This window comes from Momordica charantia, assembly GCF_013281855.1.
Source record: "Momordica charantia cultivar OHB3-1 chromosome 4 unlocalized genomic scaffold, Mcharantia_2.0 BLBB01000004.1, whole genome shotgun sequence".
In the NCBI taxonomy this organism is placed as follows: Eukaryota; Viridiplantae; Streptophyta; class Magnoliopsida; order Cucurbitales; family Cucurbitaceae; genus Momordica; species Momordica charantia.
The window spans coordinates 20,695,011-20,716,889 of NW_028275162.1; the positions used below are offsets into that span (position 1 = coordinate 20,695,011).

Here is a 21,879-nt window from a genome sequence, read left to right on the forward strand (position 1 = left end):
TTTGTGTCTGGTAAATTTGAAAATTAAATACTTGTTGAAAGTGTTTAGTTGTATATTATATTTATAAACCAGGGACACTTATCAACATATTTTTTAAAAATGTTGTATAATTATTATTTTGTAATATTATATACTTTATAATATATTATATTTTATCTTTTTTTAGTTTTAGCAAAAATAAAATGGATTTATAACGTGATATTATATATTTATCAAAAGTTTTTTTTTTATCTTTCTTAACGTAATTAAGCATTTTTAAAGTTTCAATTTCAAAATTTGCTTAACAGTAGACAAAATCTTGATAACATATCGGAGGCTCTTACTATTCTACGTGTTTTCATATTTGATTTATTTTGGTCTTGCATTTGTTTAATTTTTATTTTGATCTATGTATTTTCTATTTTGGTTCATCTTGGATTTATGTTAAAAATTTCAAAATATAGACTAAAATTATTTAGAAGAACATGGAATCAAAACAAAACCACATTGTAAACTGCAAAGGCTAATGTACTACCATTAGTATAAATAACGAAATGAAAAAACTAAAACTACATAAACCAAAATTGTATTTTAACATATTTTCAAAAAAAAATGGTATTTTAACGAGTTATAAATTTAAGTTTTTCGAATTTTGACTTTAGACCTAATACTTATTTTAAAAAAGAATTAAATATATATTTAATTTTTACAATTTTTAATTTATGTTTAATAATCTTTGTGGTTAATTCATGTAACATAATATGCTAATTAATTATTATTTAAGGACTTAAATATGACAACCGCTTATATTCAATCCAATCTTTAAAGATTTATTAAAAACTTTTTAAAATGGAAAGTTCAAATAGACAACTAGGGAAGTTAAAGACATTAAAAAATAGTTAAAATATATAAAGATTAAATAGACACTATTTTAAAAATGTAGTAAACAAACTTACCATCTAAACCTAAGTATTATTATAACATAAGTTTTCGTAAAAATGCAAAAAAAAAAAAAAAGGATTTTTTTCTGATACAAAAATCCAATCCACACACTTACCAACTAAATATTAATATAATGTTTACTTTACATTTCATTGAAGTCATTGATTATTTTGCGTACTATATTATATATAAATAATCAATATATTAATGTACATATATACACATGTAGACATGTTAAAAGGATAATGATGCTCAACTTTTTCAAAAAATAAGAAAAGGATAATGATGATCAACCCAACTTATATGTACACTATTAAATTCCAAATACTTGTGTGAATGTGACCAACTTGAATTAAACCAATTATTAATGTGGTATAAAATTTCAAACGTCCTCATTATAGTTTATTTATTTATTTACTTTATAGAATATGAAACCATAAATATAATCGATGAAGTAGAAATTGAGAATTGCGGTGATTTAATTAGGAAGAACATAGATATTTAACTTTTTTTTGTGTCGGGATATATCTCTTAATTAGTTGAGTTAGGCTTAATTAGTGATATATTTTAACCGCTAATATTTATAATCAAAGTAATTATTTATAATTGGTAAAAATTTAATTGCCTATCATGAGTTGGAAGTTTTTTTTTCTTTTGAATGATAATTAAAACATTACAGGGGTAAAAGGGTCAAGTTTTTTTTTCTTTTGAATGATAATTAAAACATTACAGCAGAAAGTGGAAGGAAAAAGTTTTGGTTGTAGAATTAACTCTATTATTGAAAAAGAAATGACATAGCTCTTTTACCTCATATGGCCACATCTATCATAATCTTATTAGTCTATTTTACTAAATTGTTTTCATTAATATAATAAAAAGAATATAAAAATTTAAAAGTTTTGAAATACTCGTCCAAGTAGGATAAGATACTAATTATCTCATTTGAAGTGGAAAGTAGATTCAAATCTCTTCTCCTATATTTCTATTTATTTAAAAAGAAAAAGTAAGGGTGTAGTAATAAAATTTAAGGGGAAAGAAACCAAGTATCCTAAATTTAAACACCACATTTATAATACTAGTGTATCACCACGTGCAATGCACCTATAAATTTTTTTTAATTATAAGGTAACTTAAATTTTATATAATTTCACGTAAAATATTTTAAGTATAATTATTTTAAAAAATAATTAAGATTAATTTTTATATATATTTATTATTATTGACAACTAATTACTAATAATAAAATGTACTATTTATAATTATTTTTAAAATATACTATTATAGTTAATTGTTAATGATATATTTTGTAAATAAATGAATTAAAAGTAAAGGAAAAATTATATATTAATAAAAAAGTAAATAGGTATTTTAATATTTTTATTTTTAAATTATTTCAACCTAATATGGGTCCTTTATTTTATTTTTTTAATATTTTATTTGTTTATTAAATATTTGTTTAGGGCTGACGTTTTGTTGTATATGTTGAATTTTTTAACTAAAACTAAATTATTTTATTGATTTAATTTTATATTATAATTAAAATTATTAAAGAAAAATTCTTCAAATTATATTATTAGAAAATAAAATGACCAAAAGTTTTATATTCCACCTTTTACGATTCTATACAAATTATTGTTTATAATTAATTTATTAATTAAACATTTTTTTATATACTGACTTCTATGATTGTTTTTTTTTTCAACAATAAGAACATGAGCTTATAATTATCTATATTTTAAACAAATATTCTAAATAAAATTGCTAAAAAAAATACACTAAACAATAAAAAACATTAGTAACAAAAAAAAAGTCCAAATCCTAAACTAAATAAAATTGCTAAAAGAAGAAACATTCCAAATAAAAAACACACTAATTAGAAAAATAACAATAGTAACAAAAAAAATCCAAGTACTCACTGTACACTCATCTTTTAGAGTAAATATGTTCATTCTTGAAGATTGCTTGACAGATACTATTATTCAACTTTGTAAAATTGTGGAATGGTAATGTTACAAACCTAGTATTCGAGATATGTAGATTCAACATATGCCTCTCTTGCAACTTGATGAATATGTCACAAATATCTCAAGATGTTTTCAAGATTCAATCATCTTTGAGAGATGTTTCAAGGAACTAAGAATAAAAAAGTATTGAAACTTGTGAAAAACATGTAGAAGAAAACCTATTTTTATAGTAGTAGATGATAAAACGTTACAAAAGCTTTTCAAATTCTAAAACTCTTTGAAATTCTAGTATGAATTTTAATTAAAGAAAAAATTAATCTTATGTTGTTGGAAAACTTTTTGCATTCTAACCTTTTATATTCCATGCATTTATAGTATTGATCATTAATAATTAATAATTAATTTAATATTTGTAATAATATATTAATGGCATAATTTGTAAATTTGTAAATTTAGTAAAGGGTAAAAGTGTCCAAAAATGTTTTTCCTTACATCCTACCTTTTTAATATAGCATAGATATAGATAATATATTATAATGTGATTTAAATAAAATATGGAGAAGAAATTAATTAATTGTTTTTTAGGGCTTTGGAGGTTTGTACGCAAAATGGGGTTTGGGTGGGTTGAAAATGGGACAAATTATAAACTCCAAATTTGATAACTTTTTAAGGGACAGTTAGTTAATTGGTCACAAACCTTAATAATTGTAATCACGCTCTTAATGGAACCAATCTCTCTCCCTTGATTTTAAATTAATTATTTTAGATTTTTTTAAAGCAAATAGAACATGAAGAGAAGCTAGAGTTTTATTGAATAAAATTACATAATATAATAGATACATAATTTAATAACCTATTTTATATGCTAATTTTAACATCTGTCCTACCAAAATATTATAAGTTCAAGTCCTTGTACTAGTGTAATTGGGTTGGACACATTTTAACCATACAAAGAATTAGAGTCACCTAAAAAAAAACATAATATATTGAAAGAACAATTAAAATAATAATTAGCAAATATATATATATTTGTGTTATGGGTGAAACTTCCACAGGACACGCGTCCGCTCTTCTATAGGTTGGGGACCACTGACCATCACCTTCCTAAAGAGTTGTCGAACAGGACACATGTCCGCTCTAGAGGGAACGGAGAACCACAGGCGGTTGCGCTCCGTACATAGTTGTAGCTTGGAACACATGCTGACGATGGGCACATTCTGATGGAAGCGTACTCCCACCTGACCGAACGTACAGCACGTTGCATCCTTGCCATCTCTAACCGTCGTCCTTCTTGGTCGGACCTTGAAGCTATAAAAGGAGGGACCTTCATCTTCACCAAGCAATTGAAAAACCTGTCACTAATACGTCTGGTGTCTTATTCCTATTGCTATTCTGATTATTAACTTGATTGTTGGAGTGTTTTAGGCAGGACACCGCACCGTCATCGAGTTCTTTGATTTCAGGTCCCACGAGTTTCAAGTTGAACGGCTTGTCCGCATACCATGCCGTTCTCTACCAAAATTCGCCGTCAACAATGCGTGGGTGTATATATATATATATAGAAATAAGTTGTAGAACATTTTTGAAGCATTGCAAGCGAAAGTCAATGGAAATTAATTGAAGAAGGTTTTTGACCGTCAAATTAGCTTTGAGCTCAACTATAAAGAAACTTATTGAGAGTAGCGTTACAATTACAATATAGGTACCATTTGACTTAATAACTTAACACGTGTCAGAATTTGGGTAATTTGGTCTAAATGTAGTGATTTTAAGTTTAAATCTTCACCCATGGTTTAAACTATAATATATCAATATTAATAAATACATGCATATACGATTTTTGTAATTGAAATATATGAATGAATCATAACACCATAGCAAAATGAAAAAATAGTATGAGATATAATGCAAGAAAAATTTTTTTTCCCGACTGCAACAGATGTGGGATCAGGGGTTGGGAGTTTGATTCTCCGACCTTGAAGAAGCAAGATGTTAACCACTAAACTATGCTCATGCGATAATTATAATACAAGTACTTAGTATAGTTCAAAGAAAAAAAAAAACCTTAAAATAATTAATAGTTACTAACTATATCAATAAGCTAAGGTGTCAATCTGAGCATAATTCAATTGGTTAAGGTAACTATCTCCGATCAAAAGATCGTAAGTTCGAATCCCCACCCCCACATGTTATATTAAAAAAAAAAGAAAAAATAAAAAGACAATACACCAATAAGGTATAACTTTCACCAAGGTAGTTCATTTAGTAGTTAAATGTGTTTGACCTAGAACGTTTCTAATAATTTTCACTTTATATAGTTTAGATACTATTTTCGTCCTTACATTTTTTCGCTTTAGTCCATTTTGGTTATTGTACTTCCAAAATGTTCTTTTAACTTTTGTACTTTCAAAACATTCGTTATAGTCCATCTACTTTCTACTTTTGTTCATTTTTTGTTCTTATACTTTCAAAACATCTGTTTTGATTTCTATACTCTTAAAAAAATACCAATTTAGTTCTTATTTGTAAAATATTTAACACAAATTTTATGCTAAGTGGGAAACCTTTTAATAGAAATTTATGGGCACATTCTAGAAGTTTAGTATAATAGAATTTTATACTAAAATTATAATCAAAATAAATGAGATCAAATAAAAATGAAAGGACCAAAATAGTAATTTAAACAAAATATATAAAGACCAAAATAGACGGTTCAAATTATAGAGACTAAAAAGAACAAAAATTGAAAGTACAAAAACCAAAATGAATTTTTTAAAAGTGTGTGGATCAAAATGAACCAAAATCGAAAAAATAAGAACTAAAATAGTATTTAAATTTTTTTTTTCTTACTTACTCTCTCATGCATTTAAGGATTATAAAAGGGATAGCCATAATTTTTCCACCCACAAGGTTGTTGTTTGGGAATATTTCTCAAATTTATTGGTAAAAAATTATTTGTTATCTAACTAATTTGGCACTAATTGGGAGCACCCACTTTTCCTTTTCTTTTTCCTTTTCCTTTTCCTTTTGTTGGAAAATAAATTAAGAAAGTTCCCTTTTCTAAACTTATTAAGAAATTTGCTTTATATGACAATATTCGAGGGAGAGATCATGAGAGAAAAAGGAATTTGATTTTTTTAGAATTTACCCAAAGGTTGAGTTTTAATTTCTTATATATTTATTTTAGAGATGGAATAATTATTTGAAGATTTTCCTAATAAAAAAAAAATCTTATAACAATTGTAATTTTTTTTAAGAAGAAATTTCTATTTTATTCTCTGTCAGCATGGGGCATGGGCCTTTTAATCTATATCTTATTTTGGTGATGCTTGGAAAATCATGGCCACCTTCACCTGCCTCCATTTACTATGTCTTAAATCTAAATAATATGTTCAAATTTTTTGGACTCGCTTTTTCAAAGGCTTTTTATACAATAAAGGCTCGAACGAGGAGATTCGAACTTCCAAAACATTAGAGAACTGGATAATATTTTGATGATTCGGTGTTCGGTGTTCCAAAACCATTTTTTAAAAACTTTTCTCTTTGTAATAATAAAAATGGGTGCAATTCAAAATATCACAAATTAGAAGAATTAGAAAAATGGATCAAATCAGTGCAAGTCGAAATTGAAATGACAAAATAATAATAATAATAGATACGAACTCACTCGTTCGAATTATCTTTATATTCAATTCGGTTTTCTTTAGTATAAAATTGGAATGGAACTCAGTGAAATTCTATATCCATACGTATCAATTAATTTGGGCGACCCTAATGGACTAGAATGGTCCGAACGAATATGTTACACTCTATAAACAAAACAACAATTCAATAAAAATACGTTTTTGTGAACGGTTCTTTAGGTAGAAATTGTTCTTAATATCCAAAATTCAAAAGTAATCATTTTAAATGCATCTAATAATGTTACTCTTTAATTATAATTTACCTACCATTTTTAAGAATTTAATTTCGAGTTTATTATTTAAATTTGGAAGACAAGCTAGATATATAAAAATAATTTACTATAATCGATTCTATATATAATTTTAAATTCGGTGACGTGATTTGGAAATTATTAAACATTTGAATTTTTTTTTTAATTTGATGTGACATGAATAGTGGATTTTTTTAATAGTTATTTCTTTCAACTTTTTTAGTATTGTATTATCAGTGAGAAGATTCAATAAGAAACCATATTTATTTAAAGAAAAATATTGCTGACTAACTTCACATTTGTAAGCCGATTTTAGTCCTTTCTAAGTATTTATAATACTTAGTGATATTAATTATTAGTGGGGTTGAAATTTATTGGTTTAAGAACAAGTCAACTTAAAATTGGATATAATTAAAACTATATGCCATCTCAAGTGGTAATTTCCAAAACATTACGGAAAAGAAATTTTGACCATTTTTTTGTCTATAATAATTGAGAATTCAAATATGGAAGGCTTGAATTCAAAATTTTATTATTGCTACATGCTCTATTTGACAAGTATAAAAATAAACTCATCTTTCAAATAAAATATGATATTCCCACTCGCACAAATATGAAGGTCAATATTAATTTACTTTCTTCACAACAAAGTAAACTATAATTATTCACCAAGATAATGACATCTTAAATTGTTGCGCTAAAAAGAAAAAGAAACAAAATTATTACTTTTTATTTGATTACTTTCTAACTTTGCTTTTTTAGTTTTGGTATATTCAAAACCTTTATTTTAATTTGTGTATTATTTTTTTTGTTTATTTTAATTATTGTACTTTTAAAATGTTCCTTATCGTCTCTATACTTTTAGAAGTGACTGATGTAGTCCTTATTTGTAAAATTTTAACAAAAATTTATACACATTCGAAACTCTTTAATACATATTTATAACTACATTTCAATAAATTAAATAAAGTATCAGGGGAAGAAATAAGATAAAAGTGAAAATATAAGAAACTAAAATAATCACTTTTTTAAAGTACAGAGATAACAGGAATCAAAATAAACCTAAATGGAAAACATAGCGACAAAAATAGTATTTTAACTTATTTTCTTTTTCAACTGTCACATGGAAGATTATCTCACTCATTTATTCAAACTCTTTTTATCCCGAGGAGAAACAGATGAGGTAATCATAATTTGAACATCTACATCAACCAAATTTATCTTAAAAAAAAAAAAAGTCAATTTAAATTTACCAAAATTGGGACAAGTCCTGTCAACAATTGATGAACTTCATTATTATTATTATTTTCAAAAAATGTTACATTAAAGTCATGAGGGTTTGTCATTGGTTTGGTGAGTGAGACCAGAAATTGAGAAAGGACCAAAAACATATGTCATTTTGTGAAGATAAGATTTCTATGTTTTAAAAATCAATGTAATAAATTTTTGTGTATAAATGGATGATATTGTGGGATGCCCAAATCTATTTATAGACCCCATGTGACATGGTTATGTATGATCGTCTAAAAAGAACATCCAATTTTCTTTTTTAATTTTTTTAAATTTAAAAATGTATATGGTTTTTTGCAATAATTTCATTTTTATTACATGAATTTTAACTATAGTTTATATTTTTAATATAATTTTGTTCGGTTCTTATCTCCCATTTTAATACGTTTATTTTAGTCCATATAGTTGCAATTTTGTTCATTTTTGTCCTCGTATTTTCAAAATGTCTGATTTAATCCTTTACTTTTTAAAAGTGACTAATATTCTGAACACAATTTTTATATAAAATAGAAACTATTTAATACAAAATTATGGTTAATTTTCAAGAATTTTAATGAATAATTGTGATATTAAAATTATGATAGAAAAGACGAGACAAATGGTCCACTTTCAAAAGTGTAGGAACCTAGATGAAAGTTTCAAAAAGTACCCGACTCAAATGAATTTACACTGAAAGTACGAAAATCAAAATAGTATTTAATTTCTTTTTTTCTCATTGAACATGGGTGGTGGATTTTTGAAAGGTTTCTAAAAATGGAGAGATTTTTTTGCCATATCAACTTTATGAAAACATAAACAAAAGATGACACGAGACCAATTTGTGAACATTATATAAACGAGGGAGAAATATAGATTGCAAAGTTTAAATTCATAGTCTTTAACCTCAATTGTACCATCATCATACCATATTAAATCATTATTTTTAAGTTAATAGTGAGAAAAGCTTTAAATTCATTCTATTTTTACTCCTAAATCTCTAAAATGTTCATTTCAGTCTCTAAACTTTTAGTTTTTTTTTTTTTGAGTACCTATGAACTTTTAGCTTATTATATATTGATCCATTAATTTGAGCCTAAAAACAAATATATATATATATATATATATATATTTATTTATTTATTTAATGGTCCATAAATTTCTAAATGTCTACTTTAGGCCTTTACTCCTAAAAAATAACCGACAAAAGTGAAACAAATTTAAAAATTCAAGAAATAAAAAAGATTTAAACTTTAAATTATATAACCATATCAACTTTATGAAAACATAAACAAAAGATGACACGAGACCAATTTGTGAACATTATATAAACGAGGGAGAAATATAGATTGCAAAGTTTAAATTCATAGTCTTTAACCTCAATTGTACCATCATCATACCATATTAAATCATTATTTTTAAGTTAATAGTGAGAAAAGCTTTAAATTCATTCTATTTTTACTCCTAAATCTCTAAAATGTTCATTTCAGTCTCTAAACTTTTAGTTTTTTTTTTTTGAGTACCTATGAACTTTTAGCTTATTATATATTGATCCATTAATTTGAGCCTAAAAACAAATATATATATATATATATATATATATTTATTTATTTATTTAATGGTCCATAAATTTCTAAATGTCTACTTTAGGCCTTTACTCCTAAAAAATAACCGACAAAAGTGAAACAAATTTAAAAATTCAAGAAATAAAAAAGATTTAAACTTTAAATTATATAACCATTTCTAAACCTTCTTACTAATTTAATTATGAACTTTACATTAAAAAAAAAAACTATTTTAATCCCTGTTATACTTTTAACAAATTTTATCATCAAATACACTTTTTCTTCATTCACCTGATAAAGGACCTCTATTTGGATGAACGATCAAATTTCCAAATGAAATTGAACTATTGTTAAATGGATATTTAGGAGCTGACCATAAGAGAGAAAAATGCAGATTGTTCGTAGGCTTAGAATGGAAAATTTAGAAAAAAATGAAAACAAATCATTTGAAAATTGAAGGGCCAAGGAGAAAAAAAGGATCTAAATATCAATGAATTGCATGTCCATGCAACAAACTAAGATGTCATTTCAATAATGGCAGAAATAGAATAAAGCTAGAAAGTTCTCATTTTTGTTCACAACTGTCAATCAAAAGTAGAGAGATTGCATAAAGAAAGGGTTAGTGGGGAACAGAATCTACACAGATTTTGGTAGATTTCTATCAACATAACTTGCATTTGTCTCATCACTTTTATCTCTTTTGCTCATCTTTCAGAACAGCTGAAAGCAAACCCATCTTATCAATGAGCTGTTCATAGGGAAGGCCTAAGGCAAGTAGCATAGGAGAAAATTGATATTCTAATGGATCACAACTCAACTTCATTCAAATGCGTCGAGACATGAGCATGTTGCTTGAATAGTAACATCAAATGTCTCTGTTTATTTACAATATCATATTTCGCCCCCTTTTTCTTTTCTTTTTATATCTTAAAGAATACAACATTTCAACACTTGCCCCTTTTGGTCTATTCGTCCATCTTCGTTACCTGCAGACGCAATGTTCCCGAAACTTTAATTTATAGCCCCTTATCTATGTGGCAAATGATGAATGGAAGTGATGAAAACTATAGAACCAAAGAAATCACAGGAAAAGCATTTGTTTTATATCCGTGAGTGTTTTGGCCAGTTTGCACGCACCTTGACTAATCTCTCGGGACAATTTGGCGTTGGAAAACATATAAGAATTAATCACAGCAAAAGCAATTGAACAAAAGATTTTGCAAGTTTTGAGGCACGCTTTACTAGCACAAGCAACTAGCTACCAGAAAAGAAGGCAATGATTGCTGAGTGAGACCTCTGTAATAGCTTGGGATTTCAGCAAGGGGAGGAAAGATTTTCCTCAGGGGCATGGCTCAACAGAACAATTTTTTTTCTTCTTCAATTTACTTGAAAGGGACATGGTCTGAAATACTAGTTCAAGCCAGCCACTCACTCCAAAATAATGAGACCTCTAACAATAAGAAAGCTCACTGGATTGTTTCTCAGAGATACGACCACACGATGTCACCATTATAATGCTGGAGCTCTGTTAAGGACAGATCGTTGAAGAGATTATTAAAATTCTCCATGCTTCCAGTTATGGAACTACGGGAAGACATCTCATGAATCCACCTGATGGATGACAATGAGGTCATCCCTGATACACCAGCCACCCACTAGCAGCTTTATTAAATATTTTCGAGAGAATGTTTTATGGCATTTGATTTTTTAGGGGATCAACCTGGTAACGAAACTTTTATGTAGTTTACATCTAAAATTTCTTACATGGTCAGATGGATGACCGTGGATTAGGAGATAGTAGGGGTGCAAAAAAAACCAAAAAAAACTACTGAACTAAGCCAAACTGGATGGTTCAGTACAGTCTTATGAAGCATTTGATTTTTTCAATCTATTACAGCAATAAACCAACTGGGTTGGTTCAATTTTCAATTTCTATATTGAGGCATCCAGTTTTATGGTTTATTGCAGCAATAAACAACTGGTTTGGTTTGATGTAATTTTTTTAATATATATGGTATCAGGGCCCACCCCACTACTCAAAAAAAGACCGGATGCTATGCTCCCATGCGCCAGCTCAAGCAGAAGATAACAAAAGTACTTTCTCATTAAGCATTCCACCTAGAGGTTTAGAAATCCCGGATATTGAACTGAACTCCCACCCAGAGCTCCAAGCCTTTATCAGCAGAGCCCCCTAGGGCGAACAGTTTCTTATTTCACAAATTTGATAGGAAATAAATTAATTAAATAGGATTATTATGCATAAAATATTCCCACTTTGAGCCTCCCTCTCACGTGCACTTGTTCCTTTTTGACTAATTAAAAGGCTATTGTCTTTACTTGGGGGTATGCCACTTGAAGCCCGGAGGAATCATAGAGTTTTAGAGGCCTGTGGAGGAAAGAAGGATGTTTAAATGGATCGAGTAATGAGTTGTAGACTTCTAAATGCAGCAGATTAGTGCTTCTGAAATCTCTGTTCTCCCAATCATGCCGTGATACTAATAAACAAACAGTAGCAAATTTTCCTTTATTTACGTAGAGAAAAGAGATTTGCATAGTTCACAAACTTATGAGAGGTTTGTTCTCTCCACAATACACAAGATGATCCACTCCTTCCTCACTACAAAGCCTAATCTAATATTTACTATTAGTAACTACCTATACATAGATATCCAAGTAACTCCCTTGTAACTACTCATACATACTCATATATCCTAGTAACTCCCTTGTAACTACCCATAACTTACATACATATCCATATATCGTACTAACTCCCTTCTAATTGCCCATACATATCCATATATCCTACTAACTCCCTTGTAATTGCCCATACATATCCATATATCCTAGTAACACCCTTCTAACTCCTTTGTATTGTAACTCCCGTGTACCCTTTCTTTGATAAGTACAATGGTGGAGTGATTCGTCTATCAGATACCTTCTTTCTTTATTCAACATGCCTTGGCAATTTGTCATGAGGATGGAGGAAAAGAAAGAAGAAATAGATATCTTGCAACAAGGAGAAGGTAGAGAAAGTTCATCACCTGGTTGGATGGTAGAGAAATAGTTTATCACCTTATCGAGGGAAGTCTAAGAAGAGGTGGTGTAAACCATAGAAATAATGCTTCTTTTTAGTCCCTGATGTTTGTGTTTTTTTAATTTAGTCTCTGATTGTTTAAAAGGTTTCAATTTAGTCCCTCACGTTTTAACATTTTTCAACATTTTTCAATTAAATCTATCACCATTGATAAATGTTGAAACTGGTTGATGATAAACTTACGTGGCATGATATTTAGTGAATTTATGGAAATTTAGAGGAAGGTTATCTAAGAGATGAAAGTTTCTAACTCCTCTCTCAAATTTCTAAGAAATCAGTAGAAATTTTGAGTTTTCTTCTCCTGGTGACTTTTTTTCTTCTCTAAATTTCTCCCAATTTATTAAGTATTTTATTATGTAAGTTTATCGTCATTCAAGTCAATTTTAAAAACCACTCGGATACTAATTGAAAAATGTTAAAACATAGGAACTAAATTGAAACTTTTTAGACAATACACCCAAACATTATAGACTAAAACATACATTTAGCCATAAATGTATTAGAAATAAATATGGGCTTGATCAGGGAGAGACCAGAAACCATAAGTTCCTACAATGCCCAGAGTTCTTGGATTTACATTTCTTAATGCATTCAGGAAACAGTATTGTGCTTAAAATAGCCAGAGAAGACAGAATTAAGGGAAGATCATGGCTGGAAGCACAACCATTTCCTATTCTTTCCCAAGACTCAAAGGTTTGGTAGAGTCCAAATAATTCTTCACAAACCAGTGGGGGTTCCTTTGTCTCCTTTTGCCTAGCTCTAAGGTTAGCCAACTCCATAACCCACTGGAATTTAAATTTCAAAAGAAACCTCTTGGAAGCAGAGACTCACGAGTAGGCAACTCTTTATGGTGTGGGGTTGGAATGAGGTGGCTCATGTTTGGGGCATAAGTTTGGGAACCTTGGCTTCCTAAAATTATCCCATGGGGTTGAATAGGTTACCCACCATCTCTTTTTACTTTTATTTTTCCTTTTTTTTAAAAAAAATTTAGAAAATGAAATACAATATTGTAAAAGGGTGGAAATAGTAAAAAAAAAATGAAGAAAAAATTTAGAAAAACAAATAAAAAACCCGAACTCAATCTATACATTCTTGCACCCCAAACATAGTCTAATCAATCTCAGGCTACACATTTCTGCCCCGAAACACAAGCTTCCCAATTTCAGGCATCACAATAGTCCAAAATCTACCCCAAACTTGGCATCACAATACTCCAAATCTACCCCAAACTTAGCATTCCCAGGCTACCAATGCAGAACCTCTCCCCAAACTAAACCACCAACACCGGGGTAGTGGAGTTGAACCTTGGATACCTCAAGCCAATTCACTTGTAAATCTCTTTTCAATCAGCTACCACATTTCATCCCCCACCGCATTATAGATCAACCCTCTCTCAATTGCAAACTAAATGCCAAAAATTCGTAAGTCAAGTTCTCCCCTTGCACGTTGGTGCTCGGGCATATTTACACTAGGGACAGAATTAGGATAAAGTTCCCCAGCTTTGCTTTTTTCTTATAAGATACGTTCTGTTCTGTCTACAGATCTTTGGAAGACCAAGAGCACTTTTCTCTTCTTACCCTTTCGGTTAAACCTGATAATTTAGATTGTTGGATAGCCTCAGATTGCAAAGGTGTTTCCAAGGATCGCAAACAGGCTGTTTTCCGACTCCTTTGTAGCCAGACATAAGTTCAAAGATAAAAACTAAAATCTAAAAGGAAAAATGCCAGGAAAGTGATCTTCGGGAGGTGTGAGTGGTAAGAAATCAAACAGTTCTAGGGCAAGAATGCAGGAACCTCGATGGATATTGGGATACAGCTAGATTCCAAGTATCAAATTGGTGTGCTCTCTCAAACCATTTTTGCATACGGATCTTTTTTGTTTTAGACAACTGGAGTGCCTTCTTGGAGCAGAACCTCCTTGACTGGATGAGCTTCTTGTAACCTCCTTGACTGGACGGAATATGTCTCATTTCCATCGGTACATTTTTTTGATGAGATAAAGTTTCTTATAATAAAACATGCAAATAGATACGATATGCTGTATGTGCTAACGAGAGGGATGTGCCCTCCATAATGAGAAGTAAACTAACTCACCTTCAGAAGGCTGACTTAGCCTCCTGTTCTGGGGAGAAGTCATTTCTTTCTTCAATTGCATTAATATGTCCTCCATTGTATGCTCCCTCTGCCAATTAGCAAGCATGGGGAAAAGGCTCGGTTCAACCTAGCAATTCATACAAGCTGTCAGTTTATTTTCAATCACATTGCAGCAAGAATGCTTCACAAAATTATCACATACCACCCCAGTTTCTGGGTTGACACAGGTCATATTAATCCGAGTCTGAAATCTAACATTTGGAGGATTATCAGGGTACTCCTGTCCACAGACTAGCTTGAGTTGATAGATGCGTCCTTCATGAACAGTCTAAAAGGCAAGGCACCAATTAAATTCGCTATTTCCTTCACCCCTCCCCAACAACAACAATAATAAAGAATAAGAACACATCAACATTTGCCATTGAAATAACACTGCGATACTGAAGGCAGTCATTTTTATTAACACGAGAGAGGCAATCAGAAATACATATATTCTTTTATCATGGATTTTCGTGGTAAAGACAGAAAATTATTTATGTTTTACTATGCATTTAAAAAGGAAAAAAAATATCAAACTTGCACCATAGACCACTGACTTTATGGGAGTTTCTAGGATAGAATATACCAACTATGAGTTCAATGAGCAACACAGATATTAGAGAATGATGTAGCTTGGGAAAACTCAATTCAGATCATTATCAAAATTACAAGGACACTAATCAATTCCGACGGGATCTTGACTACTTCAACTCCTAAATTTCACTCCTTTAGCATGAAAGTACGGGGAATGTCAACCAACCGAATGCTGAGTTTAAATATGTTAAACATGCATGAAGCTTTGTTTCTTTCTTTCCAGTCCTTCTATAGTCTAATCGTATAAGCTTACATTATCTCACTGTCTGCTTATGCTCAAATGATGTTACCTTGTAGGCTGTAGCTTATCACTGACATTCTTTAGCACAAATAAAAATACACATAGTGGATTACCGAGAAAGAAAATATTGACAAAAAACCAACATTCTTCAACATCATCGACAATATTAATATTTAACATAAAAATTATATGAATATAATCCTTAATAATATTGATCAAAGTATCAATGTTTTCATACTATAAAAATAGTATCCGCTGATACTATGCCAGACACGGTTTAATGGAATCTGGCAAGTATTTGTGACAAAACTTGGTTAACTAAAATCTGAATTCAATTTTCTCTAAATTTCTGATGATGGCAAAATTATGATTAACATTTCTGTGAAATTCTACACTTGAGATGTGTAGATACTGATATTTAAACCATTGTCCATATCATTTTTTTCTTTTACAAAGGAAGGCCCAGATCTCATTAGAGAAACCAAAAGAAAAGGACAAAAATAATGGAAAGGAACTCACATTAGGTGGCCCAATAATAGTTCCTGTCCAAGAAGACATATAGATATCATCAGCAGCGTCCATTCCATAACTGACAGTTCCATCCCCAATTCCTTTCTCACCTCTCTCAAGTTCTTCCAGTAATCTGAAGCTTCGAGGAACTGCAAAAAAAATCATTATTAAAATTATACCTCATGTGCAACAAGTATAAACTTTTTTTAACAAAATGACAAATTTTCATTAAGATAGTGGTTACAAGTTGGTAACTAAGAGAATAAACTGTAAAATTCTTTAAGTTGCTTTAGTCTTGGAAAACGAAAAAGGATTTTGAAATTTGAGTATGGATATATTATTCTTCAATATAAAACCAACTAAGGGAACAAAGAGGACAACATTCATAAAAGGAAGACAAAGACAAACTAAAGAGGTCACAAGTCATAAAGATCTCATAGAAGAAGAGTTGAAGCCCTTGCCGATAGATTCTTACAACAATAAGAAACACAAGAGGTGCTTCTCGATATGCCTCGCATACCACCATCCTCAGAGTAACAAATAAAGAGCTTTCTTTTTGTGATACAGTTACTAGTCTATTAAATATTACAACATGAATGAAACATTATTACACCATTGTTTACTTTCCTGTCAGACCAGACCAAGCCACTCGGCAAAATCAATCTAATTTATTTATATCAAAGCATGCGCTCTCTTTCACAAACTTTTTCAATGAGACTCCACAAACTAATCTTCCTAAAATACAAGTGAGGAATCTGAATCAAAATGAGATTTAAAAAAATTGAAGGAATATCAAGACATTACTACAAAAAATACTTGACCTCAGGGAATTTCAGACATTGTAACTATGAAGTTGAATACTATCACTCTAAGAAGTTAAGTTCATAGCTAGCAGTTTGTTATCAAAAGTAAATAAAATTTCGACAACTCTCAGCTACTCCTCATTTATCTGACCTCCAACCCCAACAATCTGTCGATGGTTAATTGAGATTGCCAGTTCAGAAGACCTTACTAAAGCATTGAAGAAACAACACGAAAATAGTAACGGAAGTTAAAAAAATAAATTTTCTATCAAAATTCTGCGTATCTAATGTAACCCAGACAACATCGTATAAAGCCAAAGGTAATAACATCCGGAATTTAACCAACAGTTAGTACCAGCTCCAACCTGCAGACGCCAAACTGATTAGCTCAATTAGAATTTGAAAACGAGAACATTGTCCAATCCATATCACCAAACTACCTTTCAATTTGAAGTAAACAAGAAAGATCAAGCACAAAATTTGTCAAAGTTCCGAACGTAATTTCCAAACATTAACGTGAGAGTTTCCATGGATGCAAACGCACCCCATTGAGAAAACACGCCACTCCGTAGTCGTATGAGAAAAAAAATCATAAAAGTTGCTTCCACAACAGACCAAATTCCAACATCCAGACGAAGAACAAAACAAATATCGTTGACAGAAGCAGAATCGACAGTCAAAAAAAAACAAAAAAGAAGAAGAAGCGTAACAAGAAAAGAAATGTGGAATTGGCGAATTGGGAAGGCTGGGATTTGAAAGACTCACCAACTACCTTGGAGGGCTCGTCAGCCATTTTTGACGGTCGGAACCAGAGCTAGGGTTCCCAAAGTTGAAAGACCGAAGTGTAGAGAGAGAAAGCGTGCGACAGAAGATAGATGAGAGAGAGAGGGAGAGAAGGAGATGATGAGAAAATTAAAATAAAAAACTGAATAATTAAGCAGTCAACTGATGTTCACTACTCCAACAGGTTGGATTTGGAGGAAGAGGAGAGGCAACAAAAAAGAAAGAAGTGCAGAAATCGTGTGCTTCGCGGCCTATGCTACTCCCACTGCACCCGCACATCACAGCCGCTCCCTGCCTGACACGCTGCCTCAGATCTGAATCAGATCATGTTGCCCTTTTTGCACTCTTTTCATTCTCACTCTTTACAGTTTTATCTTTATAATTCGATTTTGTGCTCATTTTATTTTAATTTCTAAACTTGTTTATTCAGTTACTTTACTCTAATATATGAATTATATAAATTCTTTTCTTAATTTTCTATTTTTTAGATTATAATTTTATATAAATTATTTACTTAAACAATCTTTTCGTTAAATGATTAGTCTAAGACTAAAATAGTTTTAATGTAAAATTTAAATTAAAAAAATTTTTGAAAATTGAAAGTTTATGAATTAATGTAGAATATTTTAAGAAGATTCCAATTTTATTTAAAATATATATATATGTATATATATATATAATTTTTAATCATTATTTTTTATATTCCCAACAAATAATGCAATTGCTTAATTATACATTTTCCTAAGGAGGATTGCTTATAATAAATACTTGAATTAAAAAATTAATATACTACTAGAGAATAAATTAGAAGTTAAAGACTTAAGACTAGAGGGAAAAAGCAAAGAAAAACATGTTCGATGAAAAACAGAATAAGGATATCAGAAGAAAAAGCAGATTTGTCTAATGATCATAAACGACTAAAGACATAATGTCATAAATAAAACTAAATTGGCTAAAAGGAACTTGAAGTTCATATACCATTGGTTTGGATCAACTTGTGAGCCATGAGCATTCTATCTATTTTTCTGTTTCTGGCTTGTGATGCCGAAACCATTTGACGATGTCTTCGTCGTCGTCAGTAGATTCGACAAACTCGAATCGTCTTTCGATATTATCCGACCTCAAGATCAGATCATCTTCTTTCTCTGTTGCATCTTCTATGCTTCTTCTCCTCTCTGACATCTCCTGCTTCCATCTTTCTAGTGAGTCAGTTTTGCCTTGAGCAATTGGGAAATCCAGAAATCTAGAATCTCCCAAGCCAGCTTCTTCACCCTCATTTTCAGCAAATCTCCACAGGGAAGCAACATCTTTCCTCCTTGCATCTCGTCCACTGGCATTACCACCAGCTTCACCGAAGGAAGATCCAGGCTTACTGAAACTGTAATTTCCATTGTCGACCAAAGGTCGAGAAGGAACATTCTGACTATTTAGTGCTTTAGGCCGTCGATGATCACACTTCAAGCATAACGTATTCTTTCTAAAATTGATGTAGTTGCACCTATAATTTAAATTTGGATGGAAAATTATAAAACTTGGATAGCAGCTGTTTTAAGTGTAACATAGACAAAGAGAGGGAAGTGAAAGACTCACGATTCGCATTCCCACTCCCCCGGATTGAGCTGTCGATTCGAGGGCTTCTCTTTGCATTGCAAACACGTAGAATTCTTAGCAAAGTTCAAGAAATGGCATCTGCAAAAATGTTGTCTCCATAAGAAAATAGGAGCACAAAAAACAACACGACAAAAGCTTTAGGACATGTGCAGTCATTACTTGTCGCAAACCCAGTCGCCCTTCTTCAATGGAAGATCGACCTGATCCTCGTGTAGTTTCCAAAGTCTCTCGAGATCCATACTACCACAACGCAAGCACTTGATGTTTCTGGAAAAGTTTAGGAAGCTGCATCTGCCAGATGAAAAATGGAAGTCCATAATTAAGCTAGCACATTAGAGAAATATAAAGTTTCTATGTAACTTATGTCAAGTAGTTAGTAAGGCATACTTCGGACAGTTCCAATCGCCTCGTGTCGCTGAAGCAGCCATGACGTGGTTTTCCCGTGTATCCGACGAATATTCAGTTGAAGTAGCCTCATTGGACTTTAGAAGATCAGATTCAGGTTCAGCTGCACTGTAGTCAACAATTTCTTTCAACAGCTTTCTAACAGAGTCATTAGCATTCTTGTTCAGACAAGGTCTGTTCTCCACCATAGCAGAAATGTGATCAAGCCCGTAAAATAGCAAAACACGCATGACATCCACAGTCCGCCCTCCATCTCCACATGCCTTTGAAAATGCCCTCTCACATTCTCCCCGCAGGTTGCAAGGACTGCAGACCTACTAAGAAGCCTATTCATATTAAAGATGATGGAAGTCTGGTAATCATAAAAACTGTTTTGCTTGAAGAAAGATCTTCTTCATGTTCAATTATAAGGGAGAGAATTATAATGTAGTGTTTGAACTTTAATTATGGTGTTTAGTTAATCTTTAAACTTTAAAATGTTTCAATTACACGATTGAACGAAGAATTAGGCTTCTATTTTGCTCATGGTCATCAATTCTATAAACGGAATGCTTACATGGTATGCCCATTAGATTAATTTGGTTAAGTTAGCATGTGGCAGATAGCTCGATAGATTAATGAGCATGTTACGTCAACATACCGTAGGTGAGGACTAAATAGAAGTAAAATCAAAAGTTAGAGGGACATAACTCAAACTTTTTAAAGTTTAGGGACTAAGTAGACACAATACTCAAACAAGACTAAATTTATAATTTAACCCAAAATTTTTCAATCATATACGACGTAGTGGTAGTACTGCGAGGAAATTCAACACATACATTTCCCTCGTCAATGCTAACATGTGCTCTGAGACGCTTCCCTGAGTTCACAACTTTCCTATCTGTGCTTGGGCATCCACATCCTGCAATCATGTGTAACTCTTTCCTGGACAAGCACCTGAAAGAAAAGCAATATGCTGCACTCTCTCACACGGGTGAAAAACGGAAAAAATACAACTAAAAAATGAATAAATAGAAACTCATCTTCCTGGGTACTTAAACCCAACATACTGTAAGTATGGTGTTTTTCCACATCCTACAAAAGAGACATGATACCAAGAAAGAACCCACCCTAGAGAGTATTAATATTATAGCCAAAGCCAAGCAAGACAAGATTATGGGTCTACCTTCGTTATTAAAAAAACTGCAATAAAATGACAAAACAGCAAAGAAAATCACAAAAACATACAAAATATGGGTTTAGCCTTTAAATGTGGCGCTGCAGGCTTGTCAAATGAGATTATAAACAATTTGGATCACCCATATTTAGCAACTCCCCTCTGTTAAACTACGTTCTCTAAAACCATGCAGTTTCTAGGCAGATTAAGACCCAAGAAAAAAGGAAAATATAACTCAAATTTTTTGTTTGTAACACGATTCAGATAATAGCGTCGGTCTCTCAGGCAATTTATCAAACAGATTGAGTGCATTATCAAAAATCTCATAATTACCGTATAAGATTAGAACGATCCCTTGCAAAATCAAGGCACGCAGTTCTAATATGATTGAATTCTCTACCCAATTCACCATTCAGAAACGGTATTCCGTTTCCTTCAAAGTACCCTTTCTTCGACAAACATTCCATGAAGTCCACCCACTCCGGCCATGGGTCTATCTGAACCTTCAATTCCCTTGCCTTCGAGATTTCAGTGCGGTCAATCTGTTCTTCAGAAACCCGACATCTACGAGAAATGGGTTTCGAAGACCGATGTTCAAACTTATCAAAATCGAATTCCAACTCCGAATCTGAGGCTGGAGTTTTGTTGGAACCGTGAAAGAGGGAAATCGGAGTGAGAAACTTAGGACTTCTCAGTGCGGAATTGAGTAATTCATGAGCTGAACTATAGAAATTCGTCTTCCGGAAGATTTTATCCATTTCGAAATTGCAGAGAATCCTTTGACTTTTTGGCGGGAACTTCAAAGACTTAACCGTCAATCTGCAACGGTTTGCGGGCTCGCTCCGATTTAGAAGACGCGGAGAAGCTGCAAATTATTTTTGGTGCGAATTTGACATGACT

The 21,879-nt window shown here is 31.2% G+C and overlaps 2 protein-coding genes across 3 annotated transcripts; both read right to left on the minus strand.

The window, feature by feature from the left end:
* Positions 1-10,137: 10,137 nt before the first annotated feature.
* On the minus strand, positions 10,138-17,994 carry MMZ1 (MMS ZWEI homolog 1). 2 transcript variants are annotated; one of them, XM_088122742.1, is made up of 5 exons: positions 17,790-17,984; positions 16,231-16,370; positions 15,040-15,165; positions 14,838-14,964; positions 10,138-10,636 (listed from the first exon to the last, which is right to left on the minus strand). In XM_088122742.1, the coding sequence occupies exons 1-5, from the start codon at positions 17,815-17,817 to the stop codon at positions 10,578-10,580; spliced, it is 480 nt and encodes a 159-aa protein (XP_087978868.1). In that variant the 5' UTR covers positions 17,818-17,984; the 3' UTR covers positions 10,138-10,577. The 2 variants fall into 2 exon arrangements, with proteins under 2 accessions (XP_087978868.1, XP_087978867.1); XM_088122741.1 differs by lacking the exon at positions 10,138-10,636 and adding an exon at positions 12,147-12,691 and having other exon boundaries at positions 17,790-17,994.
* Positions 17,995-18,685: 691 nt separating this feature from the next.
* Positions 18,686-21,879, minus strand: LOC111015591 (uncharacterized). Its single transcript, XM_022290671.2, has 6 exons — positions 21,313-21,879; positions 20,642-20,759; positions 19,806-20,137; positions 19,578-19,709; positions 19,398-19,496; positions 18,686-19,305 (listed from the first exon to the last, which is right to left on the minus strand). The coding sequence occupies exons 1-6, from the start codon at positions 21,735-21,737 to the stop codon at positions 18,825-18,827; spliced, it is 1,587 nt and encodes a 528-aa protein (XP_022146363.2). The 5' UTR covers positions 21,738-21,879; the 3' UTR covers positions 18,686-18,824.